Source organism: Porcisia hertigi, chromosome 35 (genome assembly GCF_017918235.1).
Source record: "Porcisia hertigi strain C119 chromosome 35, whole genome shotgun sequence".
Classification (NCBI taxonomy): domain Eukaryota; phylum Euglenozoa; class Kinetoplastea; order Trypanosomatida; family Trypanosomatidae; genus Porcisia; species Porcisia hertigi.
The window spans coordinates 436087-450835 of record NC_090594.1 but is presented as its reverse complement, the minus strand read 5'-3'; the positions used below and the strand labels follow the sequence as shown (position 1 = coordinate 450835).

Here is a 14749-nt window from a genome sequence, read left to right as displayed (position 1 = left end):
AACAAACTCAATAAAAACGAGCAAAATAAAGAAGAGGAAAAGGGGGAAAAAAAGGGGGAGGGAGGGAGGGAGGGAGGGGAAAAAAGAAAGAAATACACAGACAGAGAAACAGAGAGGGAGACATTATCCTTTGTCGTTTTCGTGTTACTTTTGGCGTTTATACACCCCCTTCTTGCTCTTCCATGGATCCCCCAACCTTGCAGGAGAGCGGGTGGTGTTGGTATAGGGAAGAAATGAGCTGGTGTGTGTGTGGGGGGGGGGAGTGGAGTGGAGTGGAGTGGTGTCTGTGTATGTTTGCGCATGCGTGCTTGTGAAAGACACACACACAGATCCGTAAGCGTACACGGACCACCACCACACCCTCACCCCTCAACACCATCACCAAACAACAACAGCGGAGAGGAAAAAAAAAAGTTTTATTAGAGGGGGTAGCCGAAAAGCCATCCCCCCCCCCCAAAAAAAAAAACTCGTAAGAATGGAGACGCGCGCACGGTCTTCTCTCTATTTTTCTTTTTTCATGCTGTTTGTCTTCCGCAATGACATCCACTCCTTCTTCTTTTAGGGCTCCATCACCATCATTGGAATGTCGGGGCTGCTGGGAAGGTCAGCAGCTGTGCAGCGTGCCATGGGGCCGTACGCCGAATTAGGCGAGGAATCACTCTGACTGTACATGGCCTCTTCGCCACTGTAGCTGCTGGCAGAGGCAACCATCTCGAGCTGCTTGCCGCACCGCTGGTGTGGATACTGGGGGTACTGTTGCGTCAATCCGCTCGGCGCAAGCGGCATCATCATATCCGAAGACGGGAAGTAGTAGTCCTCTTGTGCAGGTACCGGCTCATCCTCGTACCAGCAGCCCTCCTCAACCATGTCGTGATACACTGGAAACAGGCGCGATTCGCTGGGGATGAGGTCAAAGATATACGGATTGTGGGTGTAGTACAGCGTCATCGTGCTTTGCGGCTGAACCTCCTGCTGCTCCTGCTGCTGGTGAGGTTGGGGGATGGATACAGGTTCCTGCTGCTTGCGCATACGCAGATTGTTGTTGTTGTGGTGGTTCTTTCGATAGACTTCATTATTACTCACGTTCTTCTCCGTTCCAGACACGCTTCGGTTGCGCGCGGCACGCATGTTGTCGGGGTGGCTGCGGTTGTGGCTGTGATTGTGATGGTGGTGCTCACGGGCGGCGGTCATTGCGGCGCGGCGCTTTGCCTGGTTCTGGTGGCGCTGGAAGTCCTTGATAGCCTCCTCGGTAATGAAACCGTCGCGAATGTTGTCATTGATGGTGCGCAGCTCATCTTCACCATGGGCAAACATGCAACGCACATCGTATGGACACTCGCCCTTTTCCACGTAGTTTTTGCACATCTTTGTCTTGTAGCGGCCAGCAAAAATGCGTTTTTCCTCCTCGGTGTCGCCGGCAGCGTGAAAGGTGCGCTTGTGTTGCTCCCCCGAAGCGCTGTTGCGCTTGGGCATGGTCACGTGTGACTGGTTCGTCATACTTGAATATGTCGATCTCCTCTTGTTTTTTTTTGTGCTTCTCCTCTACGAATGGAGAGAGAGAGGACACAAATAAAGAGCGCAAGCTCAAATGGGGAGGGTGGCCAGTGTACTTGTGGATGGCAGATAGTTGCGTCTTGTAACAAGTCTTGGAGCGAGGAAGGGACGGGCGGGGGGGGGGGAGGGGCTGATCGGTGGGGGAAGTCCGAGCGGAAAGTTCGATGGAAAAAAGGGGCGAGTAGTAAGTGCGTATGTTTGTGGTTATTCTTCTTACCTGCACACGTGCGCGCGACAAGGAGTGGTGTTGGGATGAAAAGAGGTGAGAAAGTTTTTTTATGAGAGCCATGATACTTTTGATCATATAGGTCACCTCCTTTCCCTGTTCGCCTGTGCGCGTACACACATGTGAAGGCGCCACTGGGGGAGGCGGGGGGGGGGTGGCGCGAGAGAGGGCCGAAGAAAACAGACATACGTGCGCGCACACAGACACAGACGCATGCATACATATGTTTGTCTGCGTGTACAATTCACAGAAGGGGGGAGGGGGGGGATCGTAAATGCAACTCAGCACTTAGGGTGAGTCCATCAAGCTCAGCCGCACCTTCTGAGTCTATGGAAGCACCGAGGAAGGCACTCTGCAGAGGACAGCATACTGCCGTGGATCCCCCCCCTCTGAAAGCGTGCGTAGATCACAAGACGGCGGTATTCTTAGTACAGCAGCTGAGCGTCTACACTGTCCGTCTCCACCAGTGGTGCCTCTGGCGAGGCGATATAGAGCAATGTAGTTCTCGTCCCGTGGAGGCTTCCGGGTGGCGTCCAACTTTTGGGGAGTCACCAGTACAGACATGTCTCACCCCCCCCCCTCCAACAGGGGCGGTGCCGATGTTTTTTTTTTGGGGGGACACTTCGGTGTGCGCAGAAAGTAGATGGTCGTGTAGGCGGGGGCTGCTGCTGCCCGTCTCATTGTCGCTCTTTTGAAGAATGTTTGGCACCTCGCGGTAGGCCAAGGGGTGCGGAGAGGTGGGGGGGGGGTGGGAGTAAGGATCCACTTGTCCCTCCAACCCTCAGTGTGTCACCGGGTGGGGACTCTCTCTCAAGACATGGTCGAGGGAAATAGAGAGGAAACCAGAAGGACACCGGGAGTAATCCCCGAAGAGGTATTTGGAACAGAAAAAAATATATAGGTGAAGCGCCAAGGTAGAGTCAAGGCAGCGTGGCTCTCTATTAGAGGAAGAAGAGGCTACCAATGGGGCAAGTGAAAAAAAAAAGATGCGTGTGTGTCATATATGTGTACATGGGTATTGTCTCTCTCTCTCTATATATATACATGTATTCTCTTTTTTTTGAGGGGGGGGGGACGTGCTGAGTGGCCTTCTCACTTGGAAAGAGAGAGAACCGCGAGGGTGAGGAGAGGGAGAGGAGAGGGAATACAAAGGCATTGTGTTAGTCGCCAGCATTTACTGTAGAACGCGGTACTCTTTGCCCTGCATATACCTTCAAGTATATTCGGTATCCTGGTGCCTATGCCTATGCGTGCGTGCGTCTGTGTGCGAAGTGCGAACGTTCCCAATGACGGTGCATCGCTATATCACTAACATGACGTTTTTTTTTGGTCACTTAACTGCTTCCATGTTTTTTTTCTCTCTATATAGACACACACACTATATATATATATGTACTACACTGCACTGTGTTTCCCGACTGTCCTGTACGTCAGTTCATACGTTACCCCCAAAGGAGTCATATCATTTCCACACGTGTGTGTGTGTGTGTGTGTGTCTTCGAGCCGGCGGGGTCTCTGTCAGTGTATGCGTCTTGAGTGCACACCCTGGCCGCATAACGACGTTTGAAGTTGCCGCTACCCGAAAAAAAAAGGGGGCGGGCGGGGGGATAGAAAATAGCATCGCAAAACGTGCAGCAGAGCGAAGCATAAAAATGGGAGGGGGGGAGACAAAGAAAAAAAAAGATACCAAGATCTCTTTTAATAAAAGTCGACGAGGGGTGGGGTGGAGGGTGTGGTGTAGGAAGGAATAGGGAGAAGGGGAGAGCACAGGTCTTTTTCTTTATACAACACACACACACACACACACACACGCGCTATATATATATATATGCATGTGTGTGTGTCTGTGTGTGTACCCTAACAGCTGCGAGGTATAACGCGTTAGAAGGGCAACACAGAAAACAACAGGGAGAAAATAAAAGAGAATGTGCCCATGAGAAAGGATACCACGCCTGTGCAACACACAGAAAGGAGTTAGCAAGAGGAGGACGTGGGCAGCCTGATTGATGCGCAGCCTGGGAAGGAGAAGCTAGAGAGAGAGAGAGAGAGGGGGGGGGAGTTGGTCGGTAAAGGGGGAGAGGGATGGGGGAGGATGGAAGGGAGGATGGGGGACACGCATAATTGTAGCCAGGCACACACATTACATACCCCAAAGGGAACGAGGTCAGGAATCCACTACATCTACCCACCTTTTCCATCCTCACCCATGAAAAGAAAACCAGGTGCTGCAGCGAGTGTCGTTCATCAACGCGTGCATGAGCAACACTCGTCCTCTTCGCCTCTTCCACTGAAGAGGCACAGTTGAAGCTTGTGACTAGGCGTTCCACGCACACACACACATACACACACCTGCACACACAGGAAAGGGGCGAGAGAAACGAAACGCATGAACATGGAAGAAGAAAAAAAATAGTGAGGAGGGGGGGGGGGGGGAGAACACTCAAAAGGGGTACTGATGGAGGAACGCGCGCGCGCACCAGAACGCGTACACACGAGTCTTCGTGGTGACTGGAGGGGGGGGGGAGGGTTGTGGTGGTCCGTCCCTCCTATCTGCTGCTCTTTTCTGTAGATGACCTCTCCCTCCTCCTCCTTCGCGTTCTAGTAACACGATATCGGCCTTCCTTTTATCGAGAACTGGCTGAAGCAGATATACATGGTTTTGAAGAGTGGACGGAGATGCCACAGTGAGAGGGGAACCATCGGTGCCGGTCAAAGAATAAAACCAAAAAAGACTACGCACAGAACTCCAGACCACAAGAGCAAAACGAGATTTTTTTTTGGGGAGGGGAACATGAGGAGAAGCGTGTGGGGAAAAAACTGTACAGGGTGCACCCTACCACAACGTAGCGCCCCCATCAATAGCTGACAGACAGGCACACCTACTTCCAGTCACATGCAGAGAAACAAAATAGTGGCGCCAACAACAATCCAACCTCTCGCAAAGAGAGTGAGAGGGAGAGAGATGATGATGACGACGAGTTCCGCATTCATGTACATGTGTATGTGTGCGCGTCCGTCTAAGCTCTGGTTGCACGGCAAGCAATCAGACCAATAGAGAGGAAACATAGAAAAAAAAGAAAGGGGAACGGAGGAGTGTGTTAATAAAACAAAACGAGAAGCAAACTCAAGAGAGAGAGAGTCCCAGAGCCAAATCAGCCCAGAAAAAAGCGCTTCCCGCATCAAAGGAATGCTGAGGGGGGGGGGGCGAAAGCGATGAGAGGATATGCCCACCCCCCCTACCTCATCGAAAACGAAAAGGTGCACTGCTCGTACGCAAGTACCCCCCCTCCCCCCTCTCTCGTCCCTTGCGGCCCGTCCCTCCTGGAGGCAAATGGCGAGGAATGCTTGAGTGCGGTGCATTTCTGTATGTTGTCGGTCTGAGTAAGTTCCAGTGAAAGAAGAATAAAGAATCAGAAATAGTGTGCGTGTGCGTGCGTGCTTTAGACACAAAGTGTGCATCGAACATGGAGTGAGAAGGAAAATCAAGAAATAGCGGATAGGGCTCCCCGAAGATGGGTCCGCTCTAACAGTGAGTAATGCGTGCAGAGGAGGGGAGGGGGGGGGGCGGAGTGGCAGCGCTGGGAATAAAAAGAAACAGGGGAGGAGCATTATTTGATACGGACATCTGGAAGTCAAGCGAGAGGACCGGGACAAAGGGATGGTAGACGACCCCCCCTCCCTCCCCCTCACCCGAAAGGGGGAATAAAACTCTAGAGGGGCACAGTGCGGCAAACCGGCGATGAAAAAAAGGGGGGGGAGGGGAACAATCAGAATAACACGGCGAGGATGGGGAGGGGGGGGTATACTAGGACAGGACTAGGGGGTGCAGACGTGCACACACGCATACGGACTTCCCTTCCACCCCGCTACATACGCGTACACCCCACAGTAGCAGCAAGGAAGAGGTAATCAGGCAAGGAGAGAGAGGACACATGAACACAAAAAAATCTTTCAAAGAATCATGACTAACATCAACAAAAATAATAAAGGGTTTGAGATAGAGCCATTTAGCTGTTTACGAACGGAGTCCAACGATGGAGTCAAAAAACCAGAGAGAATGAACACACAGACAGACACACAGAAACAGAAAATATTATGGGAAAAAGAGACCGAGGCTTGATTCATCGAAAAAAAATATATATCCTGATAAAATTGTGGGGGGATATCGATTTTTTTCTTGGGGGTGGGGGGCGGGGTGGAAACGTCCCTCAACGACATACGCGCCTATCGAATGTGATATCAAGAGAACAAACAGACAGTACACACGAGTACATCATCATCTCATTGGGGGGGGAGGGAGGGAGGGAGGAAGGGAGGTCCCTCCGCCTCCGAAACAAGACTGCAACAGACCCCGACAAAGTGAGAGACTCCATCTGTAATGATAGACGAGGAAAAGAAAAAACGGGACACTTCTCTCACCCCTCACGGACAAAAGAAGCTCGCGCGTTCCTATTCTCATAGAAAGATAGCCAGAGTACATGAGCCATCCCCCTGAAAAAAAAAGAGAGTACCCAAACAATGAGGGGAGAGGTGAGGTTCGACCTTCACCCCCTCGAAAAAAAAAAACAACAATTTCCACGCAGATTCACATAATCGTGATGTCCAAAAAAAAAACATGAAACAAATATATGTACACCCACATTCACGTACGGCAAAAGACATCACCCCCTCACAAAAAATAATAATAATAGAGAAACCTGGAGTTCCACGGTCGGAAGTAACAAAAGACGATCGGGTTTGGTGCCGGCTTATGAGAGAACGTGTGAGGTGAGGAGGTAGGGCGGGGGGGGGGCGGGTCCAAAGACACCGACGCGTCTACGATGCTTGAAAAAATTATATAAACACACACACACACACATACACACAGAGAAAGATTCACGTCGCCTGTACCCCCCCCCCTGGTGCAAACACAGCAAATATTTACACAGGAGACCGCTAAAGGCAACAGCAACAAAAAAGGATGTGTGGGTGTGTCTGTGCGTGAAAGAAAAATCGGCAGAGGCACATACAAAGCACTCGCTGCGCGTCCTTGAACGAGGCGCAGGGAGAGAGAGGAGTGAGATTTTGATAAGAAGAAAAACCATGGGATTCGACAAAAAAATTTAGAACCACGAAACACACACACACACGGACACACGTGCACCAGCAAGAAATGCAGAGTGTCAAACATACAGCACACAGACACCTACAGTGTGTGTATGTGTGTGCGGGTAGCCCGAGGAGAAAGGGAGGAGGGCGTTTCCCCGCCCTCCCCCTCTTTGTTCCAGCTGAGCGTGCGAAAGAAATGTGGTCCCTTACATTTGCTCATGAGGCTAATCTGACTCAGAGGGAAAAAAGGGGAAAAATAGGAAAGGAGGGGTGGGGGAAGGGAGGAGGAGGAGGAGGAGGAGGAGGAGGAGGAGGAGGAGAGAGGAGAGCCTGAAGTCGAACGTACAAAAAAAAATAAAACGAGGTTCACACACACACACACACACACACACACATACACACAAAGGGGAGGGAAAGAGAAGAGATGGGTGATGATACGGTGTTGTGGGGTAAAATAATAGAAGCTGAAAAGGGCACAGAAAGCGTCAAACAGTGGTGTGCGAACGGGATCCAATTAAAACAGGAATACAAACAGTTTTATGTAGACGACCAAGCAAGAACGTGTGGGACGCAGCGGCTACAACCATCAAGAGTGAAAGAGGAGCAAAGAACAAACGAGGATACTAACATTGACTCCCTACACATGTATAAAGGTTAAAAAAACAAGCACACACAGAGCCACAGGCACATACACACACACACACTCACAGGGGTGTCTCAGTGGTCGCGGCACACCAATGTGGTAGGCCCATTCCAAGCAGGTCTCTCTTTTTTTTTCCCTTCCAGAAGGCAACGTCGCCCTTAAGCCGGCACCAAGAGGTCCACCTCGTTCGACCTCAAAGTGTACATGCACCGTGGCCATGGCGGGCACATCCGACATGCACCTAAACCATCTCCCCGACATTTGCATGGCGAATGGCACTGACTTTTAGACTTGGGTAGAAACCTCAGCGTGAGCCGCGTGGGCCAACGCGCGCTGTTCAGCCCAGTACTTCCTAGGCCGATCGCGCAGAACGTTGCGAGAGAAAAGGCGAGAGGAGCCCCCCTTCCTGTTTGACGAGCGGTGTGATTCACCGGCGGAGACGATCCGTCTTCAACGACCGCGATGTAGCCGCACTTCCTTCAGAGTTCTTTACGCTGGATGTGTGTACACCATCCCCGTTTGAGTTATTCTCGCTAAAATTGGCGCCTTGATGCGATAGGAGCGCGCGCACGCACACACACACATACATACACATGCATGCGTATTCCTATTTCCTCCTTCCTTTATTACATGTGCCCTTCACGTGGGAAAAAAAAAGAAAACTATGTGCATACAAACATACATACACATGCATATATATATATATACATAATATAGATATATATATATATTCACCCTTTGTTTCACTACTCTTCAAGCTTTGTTCAGTTCCCTCCCTCTCCCCCTCCCCCTCCCTCTCTCCATCCCTCTTCCCTCATTTTTGACAAATACGGAGGATTTACGCTTATACACAGTGCGGAGGGGGTGGGGTGGGCAAAACCAAGAAAACAAAATATGACAAGCGCACCAAGACAAAGGGAGGAGGAAGAGAGGGACAAAAAGAAAAGAACATCAAAAAGCTACAGGAGGGAAGGAGAGAGGTGGTAGCGCAACGAGCACGCCTCCACCCTCACACCCCCACACTACACAAGGGGTAAAGCAAAGACTACAAAAAAGAAGGCAACACGCAAAACTCAAGACAATAGGACAAAGGAGGACACAGACTCAATACAAGGAAAGCAACATGATCTGTGTAGGAGAGAAAAAAATAAATAGAATTGTGTGTGGGGGTGGGGGGGGGGGTGGGGAGGGTGACGAATAGAATCCCTTTGAGATTGCCTTTTCTCCCTGGTCTCTGGGTCCCCCCCCCGCTTTCCCCTATAGTTCGCAACATCTGCGTTTGGGTGTGCGTGGGCATCTTCATCCATACTTGGCAAAGATTTCTTCGGGCTCTTCATCGCTTTGTCCGTATTGACTTTGTCAATGTTTGCTGTCATACGAGGCGTGCAGTCACAATACCGTTGAGTGGTCCAGCAGACACACTTGGGTAGCCAGCGGGGGCCATCGGCACCCCAGCGTTGCCGCCGTTCGCGGCCATGACATTGTAGTAGGGAGCCTCCACAAAGTAGATCTGCTGCTGCTGCTGCTGCTGCTGCTGGTGCGGATGCACCTGGAGAACACCAAGCGCACCAGACGGCATCGCGAACATCATTGGCCGCTGTTGCTGCTGCTGCTGATACGAAGGGAGGGCGTGGAAAGACTGCGAGGCAGGCACTGAGGATTGGTTTGGCGCCAGTATGGGGAATGTTGAACCTGCGGGGGCCCCATTCATCGTGGAGATGATGAGGGGATGCTGGTTGAGCATGGGAGGCTGTTGGTGGTGTGCGTGGTACTGCTGTGAGTACTGCGGATGCGAAACCTGGAACTGCGCCAACGAGTTTGATGCACCGTTCATCAGCATGGTCGGAGGGGCCAGCGGGGTGGCAGCGAGGAGGTGCACATTCGATGTGTGGTGTTGCGAGGCAGCGGGCAGGAGAGGAGGAGGAGGAGGGGGCTGGGTGGGTGACAACTTTCTCACGATGGTCATCGCTGGCCCCTCGGCAGTGTTGTCCATCGGTGCGCCTCGAGGGCCATGGGCGGCGGGAGGGCCGCCGGCGTTGTTATTCTTCCCGGCAGCCTTGGCGCCCGCCTCGGCGACTGCTAGCTCGTATTCTTCTACAAGTTGCTGGACATTGCGCTCAATGTGCTCACGCACGAGCTGCGAGGCTGTTGGGCTGCTGTCATCGGCTTTGCTGCCGTTCCCGGAGCCCTTTTGGGCCGTGTAAAGAGTGAACTCACGGTCACCGTGGGCAAATACGCAGCGGTGCTGGTACGGGCACCAGCCAGACTGATCAAAGTGACGACACCGCTTCGTTTTGTAGTGCGAGCTCGCGTTGCTGCTTGGCACGGCGCTGGCAGCTGGTGTTGCCGTCTTCATGGGTGCGTCTTTGTGGTGGCTGCTGGAATCGCCATCAGCGGTCTTGAGGACTTTGCTGTCTGGAACTGCCCCGGCAGGAGAGGCAGGGGCGGTGTACTGGGACTCTTGGTTCGAGAGCGACTGCCACGACGGAGACATGTCTGCTTCCATATAGCCGATCGATGCGATGGTGGTGCAGCCTGGCGAGCGTTCGCTGGCGCCACACTGCCAAAGCTGCTGACTGGCCGGGGATGTGGCGGTGAGCCAGTTAGCGTGTGTGAGGCTGTCACTTCCACTGTTTCTGGAGCTCGGCATGTCCTGATGCTGTTCGGCTAGGGATGCACTTGGTGGGTGAATCACGTTCATGGTAGGGGGCTGAGTTGTGCTGTTACCACTAAGGGCCGGGTTCGTTGAATGACTGACGGCGTCTCGCAGAAGCTGCTCAAACATTTCGAGGCGGTGGGTGTCAGAAAGGTCGGCTGAGATGCCCCCAAAACACAAGTCCACAGGAAGACTTTGCAGAGTCGCTAGTGAAATACTTTGAGGCTTGGTGGTATCCGCGGGGGTGGGGGTCTTCGTCGAGGTGGCGTCCTTCGAGGGAGGCATATATACAAATATATACAAATAGTAATAAAAGGAGGGAGAAGAGGAGGAGGGTGGGAGTGGGGTGAGCAAGTGAAAACAGAAAGAAAGAGAAGGGGGAGAGAGAAACGAATCAAAAGAAGGAGGGAGGAAAAAGGTGAAAAAATCAACACAAAGAGAAGGGAAAATGTGAGGGGGGGGGGCGGGGGCGGGGGGGGGAATGGGGGCGTTTCAAAAACGGGGGAAAATAAATAAAAAACGAGGGAGCACACGCACACAAGCGGGGGAGGGAGGGGGAGGGAGGGAGGGGGGGGGGGAGAATACTGTTTGGTTGTATGGTTCGTGCGTGCTGGGCACCTTTTTTTTCCCGTAGAAAACAATCCTTTCAAAGTTTTGTACTTTTTTTTCTTGTGTATCCCGTGTGGGTGTGTGTGTGTTTGTCCACACTTGTATGAGAGTCAGAACGACCGAAAGGGAAAAAAGAAAAAGGAGAGAACGGGAGGGCGTAGAGGCTGTGTGTGCCGTATACGAGGAGAGCGGGGGTGTGAGTGAACACAAGAGAGAGAGAGGGGGGGGGGGGAGGGGAGGGGAGGGAAAAGAGCCGGAAAAAAAGGAAAAAAAAAAGCCCAAATAGGAGAAACAAAACAATAATAATAAAACGGAAAAGCGCGATTAGATTAAGAGAGAGAGAGAGGCCGGGGAGGGGGAAGGAATACAGGGAGAGGGACCAATGTTCAATAGACGTAAGGGAAGAAGGTTCTCGAAAAAAAGCCGAGAAACCACACACAAAGACACACACACAAAAAAAAAAGACAAAAAGAGGTGAATGTTATCACTAAACAAACGGAAAAAAATAACCTAAGCGAAAAAAAAAGATGCTGTGAGCACGCTCTTTTATTTGATATTTATAAATATATATACAAACACACACACACACTGCCTCGGTTTCTTTTTTTCTACACCCTTTTTTCCCCCTTGGAGGCGTGGGTGTATGTATATATAAATATATATATATATATATGCGCGTATATGTGGATTGATATGTTTGTGTGTGACTTTAAAAAAAAGAGAAGAAAAAATAGAAAAACACTCGCTCTCACACAAAGTGTGTGAGCGTTGAGGTTGTACACAAGAGAGAAACCCCACGAAAAAAACAAACAAAAAAAGCGAGAGACGGAGGGGCACAGATGGCAAGAGACGCAAGAAGGCAAAAATACTGGAATGCGGACCGATACACCCAGGTTGCACGTGCGTGGGAGTGAGTCTAACCGAGAAAAAGAGCTCTCCTCCCCTAAAAAAAAGGTGAGGCGATGGAGCTACGCTTCGCCTACTCAAAGTGGCTCTTCTTGTCACACACGAGTGCACGCTGAGGAAGGCCAAGAGGAAAGATCGGTCGAGGAATGGAAGAACGACGGGAAAAAAAAACGCACACAATTTGAAGGGGAAAAGGGCCTAGAGAAACAGCCGATACTATAAAATACAGATCCAACTCCACAAAAAAAAAAGAGAGCACTAAACAGGAAATCGAAGCAAAGCAAAGTCACAACTCAGCTATAAATATATATTATATGTTTGTAATATTATATATTTATGCGAATGTATTACACCACGGACGTCTCCTCCCCCCAAAAAAAAGAGGGCAAAAAAAAGAACGTCAAAAAGACACACACACACACACACAGGCAGGCCGGCCGTCCAAAGACAACAAACGAGCTCCTCTTTCACCGACACAAAAGTTACTCCCCCTCCTTTCAGAGTATTGACTGGTAAGCGAAGGTACAATAGAAACGAAGAAAAGAAAAAGGGAGAAGCTGGATGGGACGGTGAGAACAAAGGCGAAAGGGGAAAGAGGGGGTTGCAGGCAAACACTACGGGGTGCCCCCAAACGAGAAACTAAACCACTTCACCTAACAGAGGAGGAGGGACAACACGAAGCAGTAGGAGTATGAGAGAAGGAGAACGAGCTAGACACACACACACACACACACACACACACACCTTATTTCGTTGCTGATTGCTGCGTTACGTTGCGTTGCTGGGGTGGTTTCTGTGGCTCACGTCTTTTTGTTTTTTCCTTCTCCCTCCTGTGAACGTTTTTCCTTTATTAACTTGACGATGTGTGAGAGATACACTTGAAAATGACTGAGAGATCCCTCACTGTTTTTGTCCCGAGTCTCTGTGTGTTTTTCTTTTCTTTTTTTGCACGTGGGCCTCCACTTCTCAGCTCGTTTCCTTCTCTTGTCTCCTTTCCTTTCTTGGCGGAGGTGTATCACCTTTTTTTCTAGAAAGATGTGTAGGGTGGTGTGGGGCGTTGAACAGATAGAAGAGAGAGCGCGAGAGAGAGTCCGCCGTAGGGGATATTTTTTTAAAGATTTGGGTCTTACATATATATATATATATACTTCGCCGCCGCCTCTCTTTTTTCCGTTGTGTAACACACAAAAAAATAATAAAAAGAAACTGAAAAGGCCACAGTGAGGGGGTACACGCAAAAGGGGAAAATAAACAAAAAGAAAAAGAGGGGAAAAAAGGGAAACACAGAAGAAAATGACAACAACGAAAAATGAGCCCCAGAGGAGAGAGATCGTACTGTGTGCAACAAGTGAAGGAGGCAAGACACAATTTTTTGGCTTCCCTGGCTTTTTTTTTCAGCCTTATGAAACACACTTTACACACACAGACACAGACAGACACTCACGAAGGGGAGGGAGCAACGGACGACGAGAAATCAAATGCACACTAAGGGAAAAGTAAAGACGACAAAGGGGGGGGGTGAGGGGGAGGGGAGAGGGGAGCACAGCAGTGCACTCAAATAAGAGCGGGATTATATTTATTATAGCGAAATGTGAAGAGGAATGGGTTGGGAAGGGGGGGGGAGCCAAAGGGGGGCAGAACGAAGTGGACGGAGGAGAGTGCAACACACACCCGCTGCTTCGTTGTTTGCTTACTGTTTATTTCTTTGTGTGTTTTTTTCCCTTTTTATTCGTTCTTTTTTTCCGATCGTTTTTTTTTCGCTGTTGTTGTTTATCTCTTTTAGAATATGTGTTTCTATTTTTCTTCCTGGATTTCCACTTCTCTTGTTCGTTTGTCTGAAAGCGAGAGAGAGTTTTAGGGGTGGTCGGCGCACGTCCGTGTGTGTGTGTGTGTGTGTGTGCAGAGCAGCGAGATCGGAAGAAAAAAAAAGAAGGGCAGGAATAGACAAGGGGTGGTTGAGCAAAGACGTAGGGAGGGGGGGGGAGGGGAATAACACTCGTAAAACGTAGACACCACTCAAGCACCAGACAAGGGGCTCAATACATAAACATACAAGAGGAAGAAAGCGGGGAAGGAAGGAAGGAAGGAAGGGGGGAGTACGTCGGTGACGTGATATGTGCACACTGGTGTCTAATTGTTCAACACTTTGGGACAATGGAGTCAACGAAAGCAAATCCAAGCGAAGTGGAAAAAAAGGAAACACTGAGGCACGAACGCCGAAGTCCACAAAGGGGTCACACAACCGCGACAAACAAATACACGCACTCTGGATTCAGTACTCCAACCAATACTAACACATACACGCGAACACACACGGAGGGGGGGGAGAGGAAGTCGAGAGAGAAGCACAATTTGTGGAGAAAGCCACGTCTTTCTTTCTTCGCTTTTCGCGTTTCCCTAACTCCCACGGGCGACGTTGTGTGTGTGTGTGCGTCTGTGTCTAAAGGTCAGTGGGGTGGGGGGGGGGGGAGGGGGAGGGGGAGCTGTATGAGCTTGAGACAGAGAAGAGGTCAGAGGAAACGGGTAGGCCGGAGCGAGACTTGGGAGAAAATAATTTTGTTTGCACTTTTTTTTATTGTCGCAACGGACCCCGTCCTCGACTCCAGAAAAGAAGTGGGAGGGCGCACACGCACTCTTTTTCCCCTTTTGCCCCTGTGTGTTCGATTCGGATATCGAAGGGAGGGATAATCCGCAGATGCTCAGACTGATGAGACGAGTGTGAGCAAACACAAGAACTCAGGGAGGGCAAGAAGGGGAGGGTGAGAGAATGAGGGATGAAAATGTGTGCCGTTTATCTCTGTTGAGTTGATGGGACATTGTGAGAGACAAGGAGAGGGCGGCGAGCGTGGGCGTGGTGTTGTGAACGGCATCAACGATAATGGAAAGCGCGCGCGTTGATGGGTGCAGGAGTTGTTGAAGAGATAAAAAGAGATCGGAGGTGTAGAAAAAAAATGGAGAGAATTTCATTGTGAGTGTACTCCCGGACTCATGTACATGCACGTCTCCTCGCACCGCTTCACACAGTCAGTACTGTGTCGACGGAGGGGGTGGGGAGGGGGGCGGAACC

General features: G+C 50.6%; 2 protein-coding genes across 2 annotated transcripts; both read right to left on the bottom strand.

The window, feature by feature from the left end:
• Positions 1–558: 558 nt before the first annotated feature.
• Positions 559–1497, bottom strand: JKF63_01098 (uncharacterized protein; the record flags this gene model as incomplete). Its single annotated transcript, XM_067897147.1, has 1 exon — positions 559–1497. The coding sequence occupies one exon, from the start codon at positions 1495–1497 to the stop codon at positions 559–561; it is 939 nt and encodes a 312-aa protein (XP_067753304.1).
• A 7386-nt stretch (positions 1498–8883) lies between these two features.
• Positions 8884–10296, bottom strand: JKF63_01097 (uncharacterized protein; the record flags this gene model as incomplete). The annotated part of the gene is made up of 1 exon (XM_067897146.1): positions 8884–10296. The coding sequence occupies one exon, from the start codon at positions 10294–10296 to the stop codon at positions 8884–8886; it is 1413 nt and encodes a 470-aa protein (XP_067753303.1).
• Between the last annotated feature and the right edge of the window lie 4453 nt (positions 10297–14749).